This window comes from Periophthalmus magnuspinnatus, chromosome 8 (genome assembly GCF_009829125.3).
Source record: "Periophthalmus magnuspinnatus isolate fPerMag1 chromosome 8, fPerMag1.2.pri, whole genome shotgun sequence".
Lineage (NCBI taxonomy): Eukaryota > Metazoa > Chordata > Actinopteri > Gobiiformes > Gobiidae > Periophthalmus > Periophthalmus magnuspinnatus.
Window position 1 is genome coordinate 5,813,801 of NC_047133.1, and position 24,020 is coordinate 5,837,820.

At 42.0% G+C, this 24,020-nt stretch overlaps 1 protein-coding gene across 1 annotated transcript; it reads right to left on the minus strand.

The window, feature by feature from the left end:
• Window positions 1-1,280: 1,280 nt before the first annotated feature.
• On the minus strand, window positions 1,281-23,161 carry gas7a (growth arrest-specific 7a). The gene is made up of 10 exons (XM_033970493.2): window positions 22,933-23,161; window positions 12,620-12,709; window positions 12,051-12,166; window positions 11,282-11,356; window positions 10,268-10,346; window positions 9,337-9,468; window positions 8,857-8,980; window positions 8,133-8,212; window positions 6,110-6,208; window positions 1,281-3,649 (listed from the first exon to the last, which is right to left on the minus strand). Exons 1-10 carry the CDS (start codon window positions 23,050-23,052, stop codon window positions 3,536-3,538), a joined length of 1,029 nt encoding a protein of 342 aa, XP_033826384.1. The 5' UTR covers window positions 23,053-23,161; the 3' UTR covers window positions 1,281-3,535.
• Window positions 23,162-24,020: the final 859 nt, after the last annotated feature.

Sequence of the window (24,020 nt, forward strand, 5' to 3'; positions counted from 1 at the left end):
CTCTGCTCCTTTGTAAACTGACAAACTCACATAAAAACTCTGCGTTGTCTGCTCTGATTGGTCAGAGCTTAGAGAAAATGTAGATTGTGCTTTGAACTGACTAAATTAATCTCTAAACTGTTTAATTTCTACAAAACTCTGATCTAAAAGGCTGTTTCAAAATTTGCGCGTAGTGTTATTCATGTGTGCTTTTTACTTTAACTGAAAATGTAAAGTAAAGTACAATTTTGGCAGCTGTATTGGTAGATCAGTACTGAGCAGATGTTTAGACGTGTAACTGTACTTTTACTTGCGTACAAAACTGCAAAACTGTTTCCAGCACTGTCAAAATAGCAACGCAAACAGTTACATCTGACGTGAGTAATCAGATTTCATACGGATTGTTTACACTTGTGCGGGTCTTGACAAGTTATTGTGCAAAAAAGACAAAAGGCAAAGCGAAAATGATGAAGATTGAAAGAGTTATTTTAAAATTCATTGCACTTTGTCTTCGAAATATAAAGGTTAGTCTAAAAAAAGAAACAGATACATGTCTCCTGGTGTTTTGGATGATCAGATTTCTCTTGTAAACGCACACACAAAAAAAAACTATTTAATTTTTGTGTTATCTGATTACTACTGGCCACGAACATCTCTAAACCTGCCGAGATCTAAGCGCCAAACTTTAAATTCAATAAACTATGAATGCACTTGGATTGGGAGCAGCCCCGTTCGACCCGTTACATCATATTCTTCCATCTCGAAAATGTTTTGCCAACATTTTTACACCTCCATAAAGATACTCTGTACATTTACCAAAAATAAACAACAGCACTGTACACGCCCCACGGAAATATTTGTCCAAAAAAAATGTCCCGGAACGTCCCACTGTCCACTGTTGTCGCGGCGACCGTAACATTCAGTGTGGAGCGATAGGCACTGTGAGGTCTTCTCCGGACGCCGTCTCGGTTGAGGTTATGGTCAGGACGAGTCTCATCAGCCAGGCGAACTCCTCCCTTTCTCTCCGTGAGTGTCCCGTTTTATAGGCGCCATTTTGAGGCCGTTTACAAGATGCTCAATTTCGTTTTGAATTGCTAATCGCTATGGCAACTGTGCTATTTCTTCATACAGCAGATGGAATACAGATGGAGGAACCGATCAGAGAGAGGAGGAGCTTAAGTCTTCCGTCCTGCTCTAAGGTTCTGGAAGTACAAGTAGCACAAGAACTGGAATTTTTTTTTTTTAAGGTTTATATGGGAAAAATGGATGGGACATTTTCTTTTTTTTTTTTCTTTTTTTTTCTCAATGTGGGCAGGACCGTTGAGCTTCAAACCGAAACCAAAAGAAATATGGCGGCACGATAACAGACGGGATTTTTAGAGGAAGGTAAATACAAGATGGCCGCCGTCGCTTTCAATCAAGGGTGAAACAAATAAATCAATGCGTTAAAATAGAAAGTACGAGGAGCTGGCTGGCCCAAAAAAAAAGTCACCACCTGGATTTCACTAAACAAATAGGTACGAGCCTCCTGCAGTTGGTCCGGTCTAGGTTCAGCAACAGTCTGCCTGAATAAACTGAATGACCAGGTTATTCCATCAATGGGTTTTTTCTTCCCTGATGACACGGGGCATATTCCAAGATGACAATGCCAGGATTCATCGGGCTCAAATTGTGACAGAGTTGGTTCAGGAGCATGAGACGTCATTTTCACACATTTGTCCACCACAGAGTCCAGACCTTAACCCCATTGAGAATCTTTGGGATGAGCTGGAGAAGCTTTGTGCAGCGTCAGACTCGACCATCATCAATGCAACATCTGGGTGAGAAATTAACGCAACACTGGATGGAAATAAATCTTGTGACATTGCAGAAACGAAATCGAAACAATGCCATAATCAAAGCTAAAGGCGGAACAACCAAGTATTAGAGTGTGTGACCTTTTTTTTTTTGGGTGGTGACTTTTTTTTTGGCCAGGCAGGATTTAAAACAAAATTAATGCATAATTCTCTTTACTCTTTTTTTACTAATTTGGATTGATTTGCTTTGTAAGTTGTTTAGCTCCAAAGTCTGTCAACAGGCCTGAATTTACGACCTAAATCAGCTGATCCAAATTCAGAATTCAACTCATTTTACTCCATTTTGAACTTTTACAGTGTAGTTAAGACTTCGTGGCTTTTTTTCTTGCAGCGCCACAATCCCAAAGAAAGACTCGGATAAAGACACGGATAAAGCCAGTACTGGAACATGCATGTACCACCCACCGAACAGCAAGTTATCAAAATAGAATATCCCACATTCAACCCAAAAATACGAAAATAAATCTGCCACCAAATCAAAAGTACAGCTATCATCTTTACACGACGGAGATCACCGCGCAGACCGACCCCAACTGCAGCCACTTGAAGAGTTTGGACTCATCTTTTTCACGCTCCAGATTTGAATTTAAAGCGCGTACGACGAATGATTTTCTAATTTGGACTTAATTTGGCGGGATAATACTTGTTGTAAATGAATCAAGAGGTGATTCGCGAAGAAAACTTTCATATTTTTCAACTTTTCTTCGCAAAACGCTTCTGGAAAATTACAGGAAGTGGAGACAGTACGATAGAGAGAGTTCTATCCAATGGTCAGGCACGATTTTCCACATAAGAAACATAGATTTTCTGATAGTAAATAAAGGTGTTTTCTTATATTTCTATTCGTCAGATAATAATTGTGGTGTACATTACGAGTTTTGGCCCATTGTTTGACATGGTTGCTAGGTAACAGCTATGAAATCCCCTAAAGTGACGTCATAATTTCCAAAAATATCTTAGTAAAATGAGTGCGGTTGTCCAATCTCTCATATGCACTTTAATTGACGTGTTTTTTAAGATCTTTCTGACAGGTTTCGTGAATTTAAAGAGCACTACGTAACTTTTCTAGAGGAGGGACTGCCGCGTATTTCCTTCTTTACACTGGATCCCCATGAGTTATTGCCACAGCGATAACTCTCCTTTCAAACTTCATCAAACTTTCTTGCCTCCATGAAGATACCACGACTTAGCCTGGAATGTTCCGTAGTATGGCATTATCCATCTCCACAGAGAAAAGAAGCGGGTAACGGCCACCAGGGCACGCCTCAGTGTTTTTGAGCAATAAAAACACGTAAATGCAAGACGGATATATAAATGTCCCGAGTGAAACAATAAAGAGATTATTTTATCGTACTGTGGAATACTGTGGAATATTTCCGTCCAAGGCAATGACATCTCCATGGAGACAAGCAGGTGCAGGCCCCTCACCGGAAAAGTTACAAGTTATTACAAAGTCCCGTCTCTCCGTGGAGTCTTATATTATAAAACCAGCTGAAAACACTCATACCTGATTCACAAAATGCATGGGAAAGTATCGTAAATTGAAGCCATTCCGCCTGGTGCAGATAACTTTTTTTTTTTTTGCAGTGTGGCGTGGATGAAGCGCGGGGGTGTGTGTGTGTGTGTGTGTGTGTGTGTGGGAGGGGAGGGGTCATGCTGGTGCTGCACTGGGACAGTCCTGTAGGGGGCAGCAGAAGGGGTTAAATGTCTAGGTCCACCGGTCGGACCTCCCCAGTTCTGTTCTCCTGGACCCAGAGCTCGCGGTCTTTGGCTGGGTCTACGGCCTGCAGCAGCTGGTCCACGGGCTCCACAGTCTAAAACAACACAAATATTATTATGGACTGTGATGATATTTGCTCATTTTAATCCACTGAATCCACTTTTTGGCTACTGATCTGTGTACATTTCTGACTTCTCCAGTGGCCTCTGTAAATTTGAAGTAACACGTGACATCACAAAAGACAATCAGGGCTGTGGAGGTTTGAACATCATGCCTACTGATGTTATATTTTCCTTCTAACTCTTTTCTTATGTAGACCACAGCAGTGTGCGTCTCTAAACAGTAATAAGCTCACGTTTACACATATATACATGAAATCAGACAAAACTTTTCCTGTTTTAGGTCGATTAGGATTACCAAAATTCGAACACAAATTAGGACACAGAATCTGTCTCCTTCCTGAGCGGTGTGATGACTAGACATTCCCAGAGAGATCATTCCAAGTCCACAGTTCTCTTCCTGATATCTTGGCTGATTTTTTTGACTTTCCCACCACGTTACACAAAGAAGCAGTGTGTTTCAGGTGTGACTTCAAACACATCCACAGGTGTGTCTCTAATCAACTCAAATGTTGTCAATAAACCTATCAGAAGCTTCCAAAGACATGACATCATCATCTAGGTTTTCTGAAATTGTTTAAATGCATAATAATCTTACTGTATATAAACTTTGAAGAAAGGAGAGAAAATTTGTCCCAAAAAAGTGTCTCTCTCTTTATTCTGGTATTTAGCAAATATAAATAATTTTGGTAATCCTAATTGACCTAAAACAGGAAAAGTTGAGTTTGTTTTCATGTCAGACAGTGAAAAAAAACAACATATTAAACATATATTACAGTGATTTCCTTCAGGTCGATCCCACTAGCATTAGCAACAGGTTGATTGACACTCCTGATTGACTCTTTGGTTTTGCACTCACATTTACAGATATGGTCCCTGGTTGCAGATTAGCTGCTATAAGTGCTAGCTTTGATGAGCTTTTGGTCACAGCTGTAGACTGTGGGTGACATCGCACTCACTTAGTCCACTTCTATTAAGCCTCGCTCCGACTGCACCTGGTCCACTGCGACTCCAGTGTCAGAGCGGTTTTGTTGAGGTGTGACTGAAGCTCTGCTGCGCTGTTGGGCTCAGCACCTTTGAAGCTGCACACACTGTTTACAGCTGAAGTTTACATACACTATATAAAAGATGTCTGTGTCCCTCAGTCGTCCAGGTCTGATCCATAGTAAAAGGAAAAATTCAAATCTGTCAACTGGACAAACAGTTGTAGGAGTAGAGACGTTTCACTGCTCATCGAAGTCGCTTCACTCCTAATGTAACGCATTAGACCTCGCAAACAAACACAAACTGTAAACAATAGGTGTTAGTCTCAGTGTAGTGAGCTCCTCCTTCAGACAGATATAAAACAGTGTCCACCAGTGATGTGACCAGAACTGAAGAAGACGCCTGGATGAGCAGCCAAACGTCTCATTGACAGATTTGAATTTTTCTTTTAATATATAAAAAGACACATTCACTTTTTTCTCACTGACATGAAATCAGACTACACTTTTCCTATTTTAGATGAATTAGGATTATCAAAATATTTCTATTTGCTAAATGCCAGAGTAATGAGAGAAGGATTTTTGTATAAAATGTTTCATTACTTTCTTCAAAGGCAGAAGTGTATATACAGTAGGATTACTATGCATTTAAAAAAATTGGGAAAGCCCAGATGATTATGTTTCTGATAGGTTTATTGACAACATTAGTTATTAGTTATGAGTTAATTAACGATGCACCAGGAAGTTAAGCTTGGGCACAAATGGGTCTTACAAATAGACAATGATCCAAAGCAAACTGCCAAACTGGTTACAAAGTGACTTAAGGATAACAAAGTCAATGTTTTGGAGTGGTCATCACAAAGCCGCGATGGGCAGACCTGAAAAGTCATGTGTCAGCGAGGCGGCCTACAAACTGGCTCAGTTACACCAGTTCTGTCAAGAGGAATGGGCCAAAATTCCTTTCAACTATTGTGAGAAGCTTGTGAAAGGAAATCCAAAACATTTGACCCAAGTCCTACAGTTTAAAGACAATGGTATAAAATACTAATGAAATGTATGTAAACTTCTGACTGACTGAAGAAAGTCATAAAAAATGTCAAAAAAAATCCATCTCTCATTATTTTTGCATTTAGCAAATAGAAATAATTTTGTTAATACTAAGTGATCTAAAACAGGAAAAGTTAAATCTGATTTCATGTCAGACAGTGAGAAAAAATCATATGTGTCATTTTGTATAATATATGTAAACTTCTTTCAACTGTGTTTATTAGGAGAAAAGGCGGGAAAAACACTGCACGGAATTAATCCGGAATTAACCCTAGTGGATGGTCAAATGTCATCAAAATGTCACCTATAAACAGGAAGCTGGAATAAACAAGTTGCCTCTTGTACTACTAGTACAGTGATGACCATTTTGATCTCTACTCTTACTCCTCTCACTAAAGTACGTACGCTCTGGTTGAACATATCGGTCTCGTGTCTCAGGGTGGTGTACTGTCTCAGGTGAGTCTGAATGAACTCGATACGCTCCACCTCCAACTTCTCCAGCTCCTGAAATACAAAAAAACACACAGGAGTAGAAACCAGAGGACTTTAAACATACTACTGCTACTCCTACTACTGCTACTATTGCTGCTTCTACTAATACCACTACTACTGCTGCTACAACAGCTGGTCCTACAGGAGACACATAAATGATAACACAGGTGCACTGTTCATGGAAATGATGCACTTTGAAAATGCCTCATGTTCTAATGTTGATGATTTGTTGAACTCTGTGACTTCGAGTGTTTTGAATGTTCTGGACACCATTGTCCCAATGAAGGTTAAAAAGGTAAAGACAAGCAGAAAGCGTCATGGAGGAATGATGACTCTGCCAGGACAAGATGAGAGAGTGCTGGAGGGCGGCTCCAGGTTCATTGTGAGATTTACAGAGAAAAGATGCACATGTACAACTACAGTTTATGTAGAACAAGGGAGAGGCATTTTTCAGACATTATTGGAAGTTGCAGTAACAACTTTCAAGTCCTGAACAGATTAACAAACCCTCCAGCTCTGCTGCCGTTAGAACTAATTTCCACATCTAAGTGCAATGAGTTTGCAGTGTCTTTAATGAGAAGGTTCAGGGCATTAAAAATGCCATCAATTCCACAACACAAAGAACACCCCTGCAGCCACCTACACACTTGACAACTGACAAAACTGTCCCAGAGATCGTCACCAGTCTGAGTTTATCTACACGCTGCCTCCATGTGTAACACACTAGATTTCTAAAGTCTGTGCTCAACAGTTTACTGTCATCACTCACTCACATAGTTAACATGTCACTTCAATCTGGAACGTTCCCAAGATTTTTGAAAACTATAATTATCAAGTCTCTCCTGAAGAGCAGTCTTGATGCCACAATAATGAACAATTACCAGTCAGTCTCAAATCTGTCATTTTTAGGCAAAGCCCTTGAAAAACTTGTTTACCAACAGCTTATTCACTTTCTCCAAATGACTCCTGTTTGTTTTTTGTTGTCAGGTTTTAGACCCACCACAGCTCTGAGACTGCTCTTATCAAGGAGACAAATGACATCCGCCTGAACACTGATGCAGGCAGAGTCTCAGTCTTGATCCTGTTAGATCTGAGTGCTGTTTTTGACACTGTGGATCATGGGATCTTTTTACAGAAACTACTCTGGTACTGCTTTAAACTGGTTCAAGTCTAGAAGACAGAAAGTACCGAAAGTTCAGTCTCTACATCCTTCTGTTAGGCCAGTTAATGTGCAGCAATAATGTGTCCTACCACAACTCTGCAGATGACACTCAGATCAGTGTGTGGATACAAAACAACTTCCTCTGGCTAAACTCTGAAGTCATAGTCTTTGGTCCACAGAAACAAAGAGAAAGTTTCAGCAGTCACCTCCATTCTCTCTCTCTAAAATCTTCAAATTAGGTTAGAAATCTAGGGGTAATAATGGACTCAACAACATCTGCAGCTTTTTACCATCTAAAACATTACAAATATTTTATACTGTCTAAACCAGACTTGGAGAGACGTATCATTTGTCTGCAGATCCTCACTAGAACCAGGAAGTATGAGCACATAAATCCTGTGCTCAGGTCTTTAGGCAGCTAAAAACAGTCTTTCTGAAAATGTGAGTCCGGCCTCTACACTGACAGTCCAGGCTCAAAACAGTTCTGTTTAACTCTGCAGGTGTCTGAAAGGTTTTTTATTCTGCATTCTTTTACTTTAATGTACATGTTTGTATTGTGATTTCTTATTTTGCAAAGCACTTACTTTCTGTACGAATTATACTATACAGTAAAAATAAACTTGCCTTGCTTATTACTGCTACTACTGCTACTACTGTTACTGCTACTGCTACTACTACTACTACCACTGATGTACTGTTGCTACTGCGGTTACTACATCCACTGCTAAATCACACACTGCCTTGTATTACAGATGATATGATGTGTGTGTTTACCATGCTGCTGGTGACCATCTCCTCGAACCATTTGCACTGAGTCTGATTGTACAAGTCCAGAGAACGCATCAGGTCGTCCCCTGCACACACACACACACACACACGCACACACACACATATTTATTATAACTACACTGCAAGTCATTAAATATTTCATGATTTCAGAAAGTAGAATGTGCAAACAAATTATATCTTACAGCATTCTGCAGCAGAAAACCCCCTCCCTCTTAGTTCATTGTCACAGTTTACTTTCCTGTAACACCACTGTCGACCTGCAGGGGGGGCTCTCACCTCACTCTTTTGTCTCTTGTGGAGCTGAGGGATGGAGTGAGGGCTCTATCACTGCCCGATTTGGCACCTTACTCGATTTGGCACAGTTTTTCACACTGATGATACTTTGGCACACATTTCATTTCTGAGATTTGTTCAATCAAATTTACTCTCGGAATATTAACAATTTTACCGATAAATACTTGTTTGAGTCAGTGAAAATTCTGTATTTAAACTGATGATAAGAAAACATCAGAGCTGAGTAAAGTCTGACTTCAGTAAAACGGCTCATTTTTTACGGTCAAACAGTTTTTGTTTCTATTTCTATAGAATACTCTGAGCTGAGTCAGACGTGTGGCAGAACACACAACAAACATGTTAAAAGAGTTAAATGGGTTCAATTAAACGGGGGTACTTCATCCTCATAGTCTGTAGTACCCCGGTGTTGTCGTACCTGCCTGAGTGGATTTCCGACGCGCCTTCTTGATGTCTTCTTCTGTTTTGTTGCTAAGTTTGACTTCGAGCTGCTGTGTCTTCACCTCCAGGTCCTTCTGCCGATCGGCCAGAGCTTTACGCGCCTGCAACAAGATCAGACTAATGAATCTAACGCCAAAGATCTTAAACGTCTCCTTATTCTATGGTGGAATTTGCTGTTTAGTTGTCAGATTTGTTGACCTGGTTTATGGTTAATATCTCTGTAATCACTGTTCCTATCCACATGAAACAAAAAGTGGCACAAAGTTCATCATCATCTTTGTCATTTTCCCCAGTAGCGTCAGAAAGTGTTGCCATTTTTCAACCCTAAAGACCTAACTGTCCCCGATCCCAAACAAATAATGATAAGGTTAAACATTTGTGGACTGTTTGGGTATTTCTTTCAAAAACATGAGCACGAATGACCTTTGACCTCGCTTTACAGTACAAAAGCGTGTACCTTCTCGACCCCGGCGTACTTGGAAGCCAGCTGTTTCCTCAGGTCGGCGATGTCGTGGTCGTACTTCTTCAGATCCTTCTTAAAGTGTTCTCCTCTGAACGCGAGCAAGGGCTTCTCCACCTCACTGTGTAACTGCAAGTACAAGTACTACTACTACTATGCGATAATGTACTGCTTATAATAAACTAAACAAACAAAAAAAACTAAAATACAACTACAAGTACAAGGACAGTTACTACTAATACTACTTTTAGTGCTTCTTCACCTCACTTTGCAGCTAAAAGTACAAGTGCAGTTACTACTACGGCAATACGACTACTACCACTAAAGTATCAGCAAGGGCTTCTCCAACTCCAACTGCGCAACTGAAAGTACACAACTACAGTTACTACTACTACTACTACTACTACTACAACTACTATTATTACTACAACAAGAGCTTCTTCACCTCACTGTGTAACTGCCAGTACAAGTACATTACTATTACTACTACTATACTGCTTATAATACTATCGTCACTACTATCACTATTAAGGGCTTCAACACCTCATTATGTGACTACAAGTACAAGGACAATTACTACTACTCTACTACAACTAATACTACTGTTATACTAGCTTATACTACTAGAATACCAGCAAGACCCTTTTACTCATTACTCACCTTACTACTACTTCAGTATTGTTCATAGTAGTATCACTATTGCACTGCTTCAACTAGAAACATCTGTGATTGCTAATACTGATACTTATAATTATTAAATACTAATAATTACAGTACTACAATACATGCAAGTACAGTACAAGTACAAGTACATCCATTTTTATTACAATACGGCTAAGACAGAATATGCTGTTACTGGTATTACTCTCCACGGGGTTTTTAACTGGAAGTACACACCTCTACTGCTACTACTACAGCTGGTGTGTACCTTGTTGGAGAACTTGAGGTGAACCTCTGCTTCATCGTGTAAACTCTTCTTCAGCTGTGTCCAGGCCTCACCCAGAGTCCTGCAGTTACAAAAAGAAAACATCAAATCAATAAATAAATATGGACAAACATGAGCCGTGCACCGGGACAGAGCCAAGTGCAGCTTTTTGTGCAGGTTTAACATTCAGTTTTTCTGGCATTGTCTAAACTTTGTGAACTAAAGAGTTGTTGTAAGAAATAAAAGTGCAGTTTCATAGATGCTGTAAAATCTGGTTACACCTGAAAACCTCTCTAACCCAATCAGGACCAATCAGGACCAATCAGGACCAATCAGGACCAATCAGGACCAATCAGGATCAGATTTCAGATTCTCAGGCTTCAGATTCGACGCTGATCTAATTTAAAACAGGAAACCCCACAAGCTTCCTCTGAACACTTAGATTTCGTCCATCTAAAGGTCAGTATTTACATTTCTGGAGGTGGCATGTCTCCTGCACGATTCCATGGAAACAGAAAGTTAAAACCATACTTTGAAACATTCTCTATGCAGTTAGATAAGTTTTAAACCATAATATGGAAGATTACAGCCAAAGGAACAACATTTCCACAGAACCAAGCAGGAGAAGGCCCAAAAAAGTCAGGTGGAGATTGTGGAGATGCGAGCCCATCATTTACTCAATAAACACAACTAAACCGAAAAAAAAACCAAAAACAAAAACAGGAAATACATGCTATTTTTGTTACATACTGTGGCTTTAAAGAGCAATAAAAATGAGCCAGGTGCAAACAGGTGTAACTGGAGCAGTGAGTAAGTCCAAAGCAAGAAGAAGAAAAAGACCCAGATGAAGACTTTTATCCGACGGGTTTTCACAAAATCAAAATGAAAAAGGGTTGAACATCAGAGTGTGGTATGCATTTTTTGCTTTGTTATTTTCATTTTCAGGTCTAAACCAGGTTCAAACTAGGTCTAAATATAATTGGACCTGGACTAAATCAGGTCTAAACCAGGACTCACCCTTCCTCTTGAGCAGCCAGAGGACTGAGGGACAACTTGGACAGGTTCTTGGCATATTCTTCTTCAATCTTTATCCTGCAAAAAGAGAAAACTCTAAACCAGGACTAAACCAGGACTAAACAAGGACTAAACCAGGACTAAACAAGGACTAAACCAGGACTAAACTAGGACTAAACCAGGTCTAAACCAGGTCTAAACCAGGACTAAACCAGGAATAAACCAGGAATAAACCAGGGCTAAACCAGGTCTAAACCAAGTTTAATCAAGGTCTAAACCAGGTCTAAACCAGGATTAGACCAGGTCTTAACCAGGACTAAGCCAGGACTAAACCAGGACTAAACCTGGTCTAAACTGGGTCTAAACCAGGACTAAACCAAATCTAAACCAGATCTAAACCAGAACTAAATCAAATCTTAACCAGATCTAAACCAGGTCTAAACCAGGTCTAATCAAGGTTTAAACCAGTACTAAACCAGGTCTAAACTGAGCCTAAACCAGGACTAAACCAGATCTAAACCAGGACTAAACCAGGACTAGACCAGGTCTTAACCAGGACTAAACCTGGACTAAACCAGGACTAAACCTGGTCTAAACTGGGTCTAAACTGGGTCTAAACTGGGTCTAAACCAGGACTAAACCAGGACTAAACCAGGACTAGACCAGGTCTAAACCAGGACTAAGCCAGGTCTAAACCAGGTCTAAACCAGGTCTACACCAGGTCTAAACCAGGTCTAAGCCAGGTCTAAACCAGATCTAAACCAGGACTAACCTTTCATGGAAGAACTCGGCCATCTCCTTCTGCAGCGTTTTGCCTTTGAGCTGTTTTTGGATGAGCACTTCTATGCCTGGGACACAGGGGGCGCCCTGGGGGTCCTTCCTATCTGCCTGAAACAACAAACACATTTACATCAAAGTAAAAACTCAGCAGAGGCCGAGTCACAGGAGAGAAATCCTCAACATATCACCGTGTTAGTTTTGCACAGGGGAACCTTTGTGGTGGCTCCAGACCTGCTGCCTCCACGGACATGTTACTGCTTTTTTTGCCTTTACCATTAACATTTTCTGTTTCCATGGAGACACGTTGTACCACATTGGACTATTATTACTGCCCATTTCTCCTAAAGATGATTTATTATTTCATCTAATCTGAATTTACAGCTTGGCTAAAGAAAGATTTAACTTGAAAAGTGTTCCATCTGAAAGAGCTCTTCTCATCATCCTGCATCGATCCTTCTATTATTACAGCAGCATCAATCACAGCGCCGGGTAACAGTGGCAGAGTGGTTATCCTGTCTCCTCCTCTCAGTATCGAGGCTGTGGGTTCGATTCTTTACTCACCCAGAAGTAGTCGCAGTAGCTCCAGTCTCCAGGTTTGAGCAGTTGTTGTTCGGGTCCTTCTCCGGGAAGAGGGAACGTCACGCAGTTCACCTGAAAACGCAAGAAAAAACAAACTCAGCACCGCAGCAGGAAGTGGAAAATGCTTTATTCCAGAGGCGTCAAACTCATTTTCACCGAGGGCCACATCAGCAAAATGGCCGCCATCAAGGGCCAGATGTGACTGTGCGGCAGCGTAAATGTCACTAAATGTAACGAAATGTCATGTAAAATAAATGTAATTACTTTCTAACTTGTTAAATAACGGTTTCTGTGATAAACTGACTTTTTTTTTAAGTGTGTATCTGGTCGGGACACGCCTGCTCACAGACCTTCAGCTCTGCTTCAAATACGGCCTTTTACAGCCTTTTAATTATTGGACAGTTTGTTGTTTTTCTTGAAGACTAACTTTTTCATACTTAGCTCCGTGTTTGGTGTCAAAATGTGGATGTAGATTGTACTGACCCCGCCTCACAGATTTTTCTCCTCAAAGCACAAACTTGTATTCGCCTTCACCTTTCTTCCTCCAAACTTCCTTCCATGCCAACAATTTTCCTCTTCATGAACATTTTGTGATGATTATTTGCAAATATTTCTCAGTTCCACTTGCTGGGAAAATCTCATTAGTTTATTGCCAGTGCAAACATTAAAGCAGCACAGACTTATTGTAAAATGACAGTCATGCCTTTTAATTTACCTTCTCGCGGGCCACATAAAATGACGTGGCGGGCCGCATTTGGCCCCCGGGCCTTGAGTTTGACACATGTGCTTTATTCAATCTCAGGGAAACGCATGGAATATTTTAGTTTTAAATTCTATGACTTAACTGTGTTCCTAGATAAAAGGTAAACGTGTTCAAATCAAATGGCTTTCACTGACCACGATCGAAATGCCGATTTAGTCTTGATCACAAAAACATTTAACATGATGTACAAGTTGTTTTGGAAAATTTGGTGTTTTGGTTCTCAAGAAGATTATTTAAGAAAGCAGAATGAGCCTCACGTGACTCTCTCATTCGGGTTGCCAGTTTCAACGCTGAAATCCTGTTGGTTTAAACCTAAAATGCCTCTTTCTGATCTGAATGGTCTCTACGTAAACCTCAATCACGAATCAGCGCTAGTGCAGCCTCCGCAGCTCAGTGAGTGAATTCTAGAGGTTTTGAGGTACTAAGAATGAGAGAAAAAACAAACATGAACGTGCCTTAAATTCAGGTTTAAGGCACTGGCAACACAGGTCCGGTTGTGACTGGAGTAAGAGTTCCCGCAGTTCCTTTAATGCATGGAATCCATTTTCAACAAATTTCTTGAGTATGAGGTTGGATTTCTTTAAACCACAGGCGCAGTGGAGGAGGTTGTGGTATATATTTTCTTGGTCCGTGTTGTTTTTCCTGAGCTAAAAGTCAAGATTGAATAAACATGAGCAGGCGCCTGAGGACACTTCAGAAACACGTGAACACGGAGCTGCCGCCATTTTGGACTGAGCTCCGAGGTCACTGCATACAGATGTCCAGATATACTCTGCCTGGCCCAAAAAAAAAAAAGGTCACACGCTCTAATATTCGGTTGTTCCGCCTTTAGCTTAGATTACGGCGGGCGTTCTCTGTGGCGTTGTTTCGTTTTTGCTTCTGCAATGTCACAAGATTTATTTCCATCCAGTGTTGCATTAATTTTCCACCAAGATGTTGCAGTGATGATGGTCGAGTCTGACGCTGCACAAAGCTTCTCCAGCACATCCCAAAGATTCTCAATGGGGTTAAGGTCTGGACTCTGTGGTGGACAAATGTGTGAAAATGACGTCTCATGCTCCTGAACCAACTCTATCACAATTTGAGCCCGATGAATCCTGGTATTGTCATCTTGGAATATGCCCCGTGTCATCAGGGAAGAACAAATCCATTGATGAAATAACCTGGTCATTCAGTTTATTCAGGCAGACTGATGCTGAACCTAGACCGGACCAACTGCAGCAACCCCAACCTATTTGCTTAGTTAAATCCATCTCTTTTTTTGGGCCAGACACTTTCAGAACACTTGAAATATCAGGTGCAAACATCTGAGTATGACTCTGAAGATCGAGAAATGCACCTTGTATGATGCAAAATCCGAGAGGGAGCAGTCGAAACCGTCACATATGGAAACAAACTAAACTTTGATCTGAAAAAAAAGCTTTAGTTACCTCTTCTATGACCTGCATAAAGACGCAGCCAGTAGACCTCTCCAGAAGGTTACAGTGACTCTACATCGTGCATTGTTTTGAAGCTATCAAGCGTCAATAATCAATCAATAATCAATAGTTACGTAAAGTGTGTATAACTCCTCATGACGCTCTACAAACACTGGACTAAAGGGGTTTTGTCGATGTTAAATCTCATGGGGGTGGATGAAAAAACAACATCATCGTCTTATATAACCTTTAAAGGGGACGTATTCTGCTAACTCCAGTTTTTTAGTGCCGTTATTTCGTGTCATTCGAAGTTGTATTTTGAGTGATTCTTGTAGGTTTGGATGAAGTTTATTCTCCAGTATTCAGATCGTCTCCTGTTTTCACCTCCACTGTTACACACCCACCGTTCTGCTCCATCTTAATCAGCGATACATGTAGAAATCGGTCCGGACGTTTACGGTAACGTGACCGATGTCAGCTCCCGTCGGGCACTGCAATTTTAAAAGTAGATTTGTTTCTTTTATTAAGCTGTTTTAGATGAATATTACGATTTAAAATGTCCAAACTATAAGATAATTATCCACACGTGTCACTGATTATAAAAGCCAAAGTTAAATCTGTCAAATGGACAAAAAGTTGTAGGAGTGAAGATGTTTCGCCGCTTCTTCAGTTCTGGTCAGATCACTGCTGGACACTGTCTGAAGGAGGAGCTAACTACACTGAAACTAAAACAGCCTTAATGGGCCTACTGGCAAGTGTATTGTTTTCTTTGTTTCCTTTGTTTGCTTTGGGTCTGGGGATGGAGTTATACATGGGGGGCAGGTGATGTCTAAGGCCACTAACCACTCCTTTGAAGATAGACACAAAAATAAATGGTTTGAGAGGGCAGTTAAAGAAGCTATTTTTGTTAAGAAAGACAATCCTTAAACATAATCTCTACCCCTTCTATAACTGCATCATCAGACCCAAAGCAAACAAAGGAAACAAAGAGAGCAATAGAGCGACTCAGTAGGGCCATTAAAGCTGAATGATTATGCTAAGTATGTCTCAGGCACAGTGCACACTTAGTGAAGCTCAGACTACACAAGTAAACTGACCAGAACTGAAGAAGCGACTTGGACGAGCAGCGAAAAGTCTTCACTCATTCAACTTTTGGTCCAGTTGACAGATTTATTTTTGGGTTTTACTAAACTAAATCATCTTTTTCGAGCTTTTAATCATGTTATAACAGTGTTCCCACATCATTACCTTACTCAGAGTTGTAATTCATTTGATTCATTTATTTGATTAATCCTGTGTTGTCCTGTATTTGAGGGTTGAGTACTCAGGAACTGTTGTATCCTGTACTCTGGGAAAAATCTGACCCCAGATCCGACACAAATGTTACAAAATGTTGCATAGACAGTCTACAATATCTCTAAAAGTTTACATCAAGCCATTCTGTTCAATCATTGGTTTTAAAGTTATTGATGAGAGAAAATATTCACTTAATAATCAATACTTACAAACAGTGTGTACAACTCTGACATGTATTTTTTTGTTAATCACTATGGCAACGGTCCTAATTTCGATGCAGTCCCTGAATGTGGATGTGTGTGTTATTATGTATTTATCATATAAATAACTTGTGCATAAAGGCTCAGGTGCAGCTCAGAATCTGCTGCAGAGGCGTTTGTCAATGCTCCACTCAGCTGGAAAACTCATTACAGAGCACTTCAGCTTCAGCCTCTGCTCCTCTGACTCTGCTCCTCTGACTCTGCTCCTCTGACTCTGCTCCTCTGACTCTGCTCCTCTGACTCTGCTCCTCTGACTCTGCTCCTCTGCTCCTCTGGCTCTCTGCTCCTCTGGCTCTGCTCCTCTGGCTCTCTGCTCCTCTGGCTCTCTGCTCCTCTGGCTCTCTGCTCCTCTGGCTCTGCTCCTCTGACTCTGCTCCTCTGACTCTGCTCCTCTGACTCTGCTCCTCTGGCCCTCTGCTCCTCTGGCTCTCTGCTCCTCTGGCTCTGCTCCTCTGGCTCTCTGCTCCTCTGGCTCTCTGCTCCTCTGGCTCTCTGCTCCTCTGGCTCTCTGCTCCTCTGGCCCTCTGCTCCTCTGGCCCTCTGCTCCTCTGGCTCTGCTCCTCTGGCTCTCTGCTCCTCTGGCCCTCTGCTCCTCTGGCTCTGCTCCTCTGGCTCTCTGCTCCTCTGGCTCTCTGCTCTTCTGGCTCTCTGCTCCTCTGGCTCTCTGCTCCTCTGGCTCTCTGCTCCTCTGGCTCTCTGCTCCTCTGGCTCTCTGCTCCTCTGTCTCTCTGCTCCTGTCTGCTCCTCTGGCTCTCTGCTCCTCTGGCTCTCTGCTCCTCTGGCTCTCGTCCTTTGGCTCTGCTATAAAACAGTGACTAATGCCTAATGTGTTATATAAGCACATTATGTCCAGGCCAAATAATAATATGACAATCTGCTATTTGAAAGTGACAAAAAACAGCTGAGAAATAGATGGAGAGTAACGACGCCACAGTGACACAGGGAGAACGTGCACACTCCAGAGAGAGGGAAAAATCAATTCTAATAAAACCTCAAGATGAATCTCATATTACAAAATAAGTGGCTCTTAGAGTCATCACATTTATTTACTATGAGGACCTGAAGAGACTGAACCTTAGACAAGACTAAACCAGGACTAAACCAGGACTAAACCAGGAATAAACCAGGAATAAATCAGCACTAAACCAGGACTAAACCAGGACTAAACAAGGACTAAACCAGGAATAAATCAGCACTAAACCAGGACTAAACCAGGACTAAACAAGGACTAAACCAAGACTAAACCAGGACTAAACAAGGAATAAATCAGCACTAAACCAGGACTAAACCAGCACTAAACCAGGACTAAACCAGGACTAAACCAGGAATAAATCAGCACTAAACCAGGACTAAACCAGGACTAAACCAGCACTAAACCAGGACTAAACCAGCACTAAACCAGGACTAAACCAGGACTAAACAAGGACTAAACAAGGACTAAACCAGGACTGAACCAGGACTAAACCAGGACTAAACCAGCACTAAACCAGCACTAAACCAGGACTAAACCAGGACTAAACCAGGACTAAACCAGGACTAAACCAGGACTAAACAAGGACTAAACAAAGACCAAACAAGGACTAAACCAGGACTAAATCAGGACTGAACCAGGACTAAACAAGGATTGAACCAGGTCTACACGAGGTCTAAACTAGGACTGAACCAGGACTAAATAAAAACTGAACCAAGACTAAACAAGGACTAAACAAGAACTGAACCAGGTCTACACGAGGTCTAAACTAGGACTGAACCAGGACTAAAAATAAGAACTGAACCAAGACTAAACAAGGACTGAACCGGGACTAAACCAGGACTAAACAAGGACTAAACCAGGACTAAAGAAGGACTAAACAAAGAGCAAACAAGGACTAAACAAGGGTTGAACCAGGACTAAACCAGGACTAAACTGGGACTAAACCAAGACTTAACAGGACTGAACCAGGTCTACATGAGGACAGACTCTTTATGGTTCATTCTGATTAGGTTTGAAAACTGACCAATCAGAATGCCTCTGTCACACCTGTCATTAACGAGCAGACGTGAGCGAGCACCTGGCCGTCACTGTGGCAACAGGTCACACGTCTCCACGGTAACTGGGTGCTCGCTATGTCTCTGCGTGAAGGTGAGCCAGAGGTCGAGTTTTTGGGTCGTGAATGACGTAAACACACATTATACAAATCCACTAAACCAGGACTAAACCAGGTCTGAACCGGGACTAAACCAGGGCTAAACGAGGACTGAACCAGGACTAAACCAGGACTAAACCAGGACTGAACCAGGACTAAACGAGGACTGAACCAGGACTAAACCAGGACTAAACCAGGGCTACACTAGGTCTAACAGGTGAGCTGATGTGGGAGTGAAGTGGTGGTGCTGATGCAGGGTTGCCGTCGGTGATGGGGATGCGTTTCCACAGCGACCGCAGGGGTGGGGGAGGGGCACATGAGTAACGTGACAAAAACAAAAACACACAGAGCTGCCAGCTGACGTGACTAAACCTGGACCAGGGCAGAACCAGGAGTAAACCAGGACTAAACCAGGACTAACCCAGGACTAACCCAGGACTAAAGCAGGATTAAACCAGGACTAACCCAGGACTAAAGCAGGACTAAACCAGGACTAAACCAGGACTAAACCAGGACTTAACCAGGATTAAACCAGGAATAAAGCAGGACTAAACCAGGATTAAATCAGGACTAACCCAGGACCAAACCAGGACCAAACCAGGACCAAACCAGGAATAAAGCAGGAATAAAGCAGGGCTAAAGCAGGACTAAAGCAGGACTAAACCAGGATTAAACCAGGATTAAACCAGGACTAAACCAGGACTAAACCAGGACTAAACCAGGACTAAAGCGGGACTAAACCAGGACTAAAGCAGGACTAAATCAAGACTAAACCAGGACTTAACCAGGACTAAACCAGGACTAAAGCAGGACTAAATCAAGACTAAACCAGGACTAAACCAGGACTAATGCAGGGCTAAACAAGGACTGAACCAGGACATAATCTGGACTGAACAGGATCAGGGATGAACCAGGAGTAAACTGAACTAGGATTAAACCTGGACTAAACCCGAACAAAACCAGGACTACAACAGGACCGAACTTGGTCTAAAACAGAACCAGGCTTGAATCTGGACTGAACAAAGACTAACCTGGCACTCAAAAGTCTAAGGACCAGACAATGTGGGAAAGTGTTATCATAGTGGGAGTCAGGAGGGTGTCCAGGAATGTCACCTGGTTTAACCCGGGTATAAACCAGAGTTCACCCAGGACTAAACCAGAACTAAACCAGATCTAAACAAGGACTGAACCAGGACTAAACCAGGACTAAAGCAGGTCTAAACCAGCAGCACATTGTCTGCTGCAGTTCTGGATGTCCCTCGTTTTCATTGTGTTTTTTTTCAGTGGCCATTACTCCTGTCGCCATGGAAACTGGAGCTGCAGCATCGCTCTGCCCCCCCCCATCTCCCCCCTCCCTCCCCCCTCCCACACCCACTCTCATGTCTGTTCCTATGTTTAGCATCCTCTCCTCACAGCAACAAGGTCTCCGGTTCTTTTCCCGGACATTGTATTTAATCCATTAATCCACATAAAACGCGCATAATGATGATCCATATATAGGAATTCCGGACCGAGATCCCATATCTGCTCCAGTGATCCGGAAAGGTTTTTTCCCAGTGGCACTGACCAAAGTGTCAAATGTGTCACAAGATTTACCTCAGGATACAACAAGCACTCAACCAGAACTAAACCAGGACTAAACCAGGACCAGGATTAAACTGGGACTAAACCAGGACTAAACCAGGAATAAACCAGGAATAAACCAGGACCAGGATTAAACTGGGACTAAACCAGGACTAAACCAGGAATAAACCAGGACTAAACCAGGACCAGGATTAAACCAGGACTAAACTGGGACTAAACCAGAACTAAACAAGACTACACCAGGACTAAAACCAGGACTAAACCAGGACTAAACCAGAACTCAACCAGAACTAAACCAGGACTAAACCAGGACCAGGATTAAACTGGGACTAAACCAGGACTAAACTAGGACTAAACCAGAACTAAACCAGGACTAAACCAGGACCAGGATTAAACTGGGACTAAACCAAGACTAAACCAGGACTAAACCAGGACTAAACCAGGACTAAACCAAGACTAAACCAGTACTAAACCAGGACTAAACCAAGACTAAACCAGGACTAAACCGGGACTAAACTGGGACTAAACCAGAACTAAACCAGGACTACACCAGGACTAAAACCAGGACTAAACCAGAACTCAACCAGAACTAAACCAGGACCAGGATTAAACTGGGACTAAACCAGGACTAAACCAGGACTAAACCAGAACTAAACCAGGACTAAACCAGGACCAGGATTAAACTGGAACTAAACCAAGACTAAACCAGGACTAAACCAGGACTAAACCAAGACTAAACCAGTACTAAACCAAGACTAAACCAGGACTAAACCGGGACTAAACTGGGACTAAACCAGAACTAAACCAGGACTACACCAGGACTAAAACCAGAACTAAACCAGGACTAAACCAGGACTAAACCAGGACCAGGATTAAACTGGGACTAAACCAGGACTAAACCAGGACCAGGATTAAACTGGGACTAAACCAGGACTACACCAGGACTAAACCGGGACTAAACCAGGACTAAACAGGACTACACCAGGACTAAAACCAGGTCTAAACCAGGTCTAAACCAGGTCTAAACCAGGTCTAAACCAGGTCTAAACCTGCCCTCTCTCAGTCTTACATAAGCCGTTCGTCTGGCTTCACCTTACTCCACATCCCAGAATAACCATCGACCTGCAGCCACAGAGTAAACAGGAGCAGGGACACACACGTCATTCATTTAAGTTTAAAAAAGAAAATACAATGTAGACCAAGATTTAATTTATACTGTGCCAACTTCTGTTTAGCGTTAACCTGTTACAATCATTTTCTCTGTAACATTTTATAATAACAGCATCTTAATTATCCTTAATAAAGCATGAAGAAAGGCTTAGTAACGACATTAAACCCCAAACCCAAACTGCTAATTAAATAGTCACAAAGTAAAAATCATTCTTAATAAACTATTAGTTGATCATGAATAGATTTTTACATTCTTACATTTATAGACTTTTCTCCAGAGCGTTTAACTGCAGCGACGGACGACGCCAGTGAGTTTTTATTTTGATCCGATACCAAGTAAAGCTATGGCTAATATCATGATCATTACAAACTTTATATTAAAATGAAAATTATTTTACTTTGTCATACATTGTGCTCATCACACTTAAACCCACGGTAATAAACTAAAATAAAGGCATGTTTTTTTTCTATTTTGCTTGTATTTATTGCGCTGATAACCTTGTGATTGAGCTCGCATCTCCACAAACCTTCTCATTTGACCCAGAGGAGCTCGTTTCTATGGCTCCACAGTTTGGCACAAAACGTATCTCACCAAATGTTCAGAAGTGCGGTTTTAACTTTCTATTTTCATGGAATTATGCAGGGGACGTGCCACTATCAGAAAGTTACATACTGTACCTTTAAACAGACTTCACCAAGATGCATGTGACACTGAAGCTATTGTTTTTAGCCTTATTTAAATCATTGCACAGCTCATATCAATGTAAACAGGACAGTAAATCAGATCAGACGACAGACGAGAGGGGCTCATTTTCAGCATTAAGAATTAGTATGTACCTGATTGTGGCATTTACAGCTTAAAGCCAGACAACCTCCTGTATTTCCCTATTTAAAGATGCACTATGGAACATTACGATGCATTTTGGTCTAAGTTTGACAAACAGATTTTAGCAGAACATGCCGATCATTTTGAACAGACGTGAATCGTGCTGAAGGAGCAGACGACGCAGGCAGACAGGTGGTTTCACTAGTCTCATCCCTCTCTCCCCAGCCTTTGTAAGCTGTCAGGTCTAAACCAGGACTAAACCAGGTCTAAATTCAGACTAAATCAGGACTTAACCACGAGACCTAACCCAGGACTAAACCAGGTCTAGATTAGGTCTACACAAAGACAAAAACAGGTTTAAAGCAAGACTAAACTGGAACTAAACCAGGTCTATACCAGGTTTAAACTAGGTCTAAACCAGAACTAAACCAGGTCTAAACTAGGTCTAAATTAGGACTAAATCAGGACTTAACCACAAGACCTAACCCAGGTCTAAAACATTGTGATCAAAATTGTGTCTACGTCAGGACAAAAACAGGTCTAAAGCAGGATTAAACTGGAACTAGACCAGGACTAAACAAGGACTGAACCAGGACTAAACCAGGACAAAACAAGGTTTAAACCAGGACTAAACCAGGTCTGAAACAGGACTGAGTCAGGACTAAACCAGGACTTCCTTATCTTGCAGAATAGACAGGTGTTTTCTTACCCTGGTCTCATCTCTCCTCCCCAGCATTTTGGAAACACATTTTGCTAAACCAGGTCTAAACCAGATCTAAACCAGATCTAAACCAGGTCTAAACCAGGTCTAAACCAGGTCTAAACCAGGTCTAAATACAGGTGTGTTCTTACCGTAGTCTTGGTTTCTTTCACCTCCTTCACGGTTTGTCGTTTTGCCGGAGAAACAGGAGGCTGAGGAGCAAGACAAGAAGGATCATCAAAGCTCTCCTCTGTGTCAAAACTGGCCTCCATTTTAATTACTACTACAAATACTACGAGTACTACAAATACTACGAGTACTACCACTACTACAACTACTGCTGCTGCTGCTGCTGCTGCTACTGCTGCTGCTACTGCTGCAGCGTCTGAGAGGAAAACGGAGGAATGCAGCACTGAGCGAGAGACGAGGCACTGATTGAGGATGGGAGGAGAGAAAGAGGAGGAGGAGAGAAGGAGAGAGGGAGAGAGGCAGAGGAGGGAGAGAGGGAGGAGAGACGAAAGAGGAGGGGAGAGTGGGAGGACAGGAGAGAGGGGAGAAAAATGGGGTTGAGAGACAGGCGCGGTAGAAAGAGGAAAGGGAGGAGAAGAGGAAGGAGGAGAGAGAAGAAATAAAAACAAAGGAGAGTGGAAGAGAGGAAGACAGGAGGAGGGAGGAGAGAAGAGGGAGAATCGGGGGGAAGAGATGGAGAAAGAGGGATAGGAAGGACTAGGAGGGAAGAGAGAGCAAGCGGGGAGGTGAGAAAGAGAAGAGGAAGAGAGAGGGGAGAGGTACAGAGAGAAAGGGAGGAGAGGAGGTGAGAAAGAAAGAACAAGGAGACATACGGAGAGGAGAGCAGAGAAAGAGAAGAGGGGAGGTGAGATAGAGAGAGGAGGTGGAAAAAGGATGTAATGATGGAGGGAGAGAGGGAGAAGAAGAGGAGGGATGAGGGAATGATGGATGAAAGAAAATGGGAGGAGGCGAAAGAGAGGGAGAAAGAGAAGAGAATACAATAATAGAATCATTTTATCATTTAGCATCAGTGTGTTAAATGTGAGGACCAGGTCTAGAACTAAACCAGGACTAGACCAGGACTAAACCAGGACTAGCCCAGGACTAAACCAGGACTAGACCAGGACTAAACCAGGATTAAACCAGGTCTAAACCAGGACTAAACCAGGACTAAACCAGGACTAAACCAGGACTAAACCAGGTCTAAACCAGGTCTAAACCAGGTCTAAAC

Excerpts from the sequence above, each read along its gene's own strand:
- gas7a (XM_033970493.2), bottom strand. The coding sequence starts at position 23,052 with ATGGAGGCCAGTTTTGACACAGAGGAGAGCTTTGATGATCCTTCTTGT. Across the intron at positions 10,347-11,281 it reads CTGGCTGCTCAAGAGGAAGG|GACTCTGGGTGAGGCCTGGA; the intron begins GTGAGTCCTGGT and ends TTGTAACTGCAG. Across the intron at positions 6,209-8,132 it reads AGATGGTCACCAGCAGCATG|GAGCTGGAGAAGTTGGAGGT; the intron begins GTAAACACACAC and ends TTTGTATTTCAG.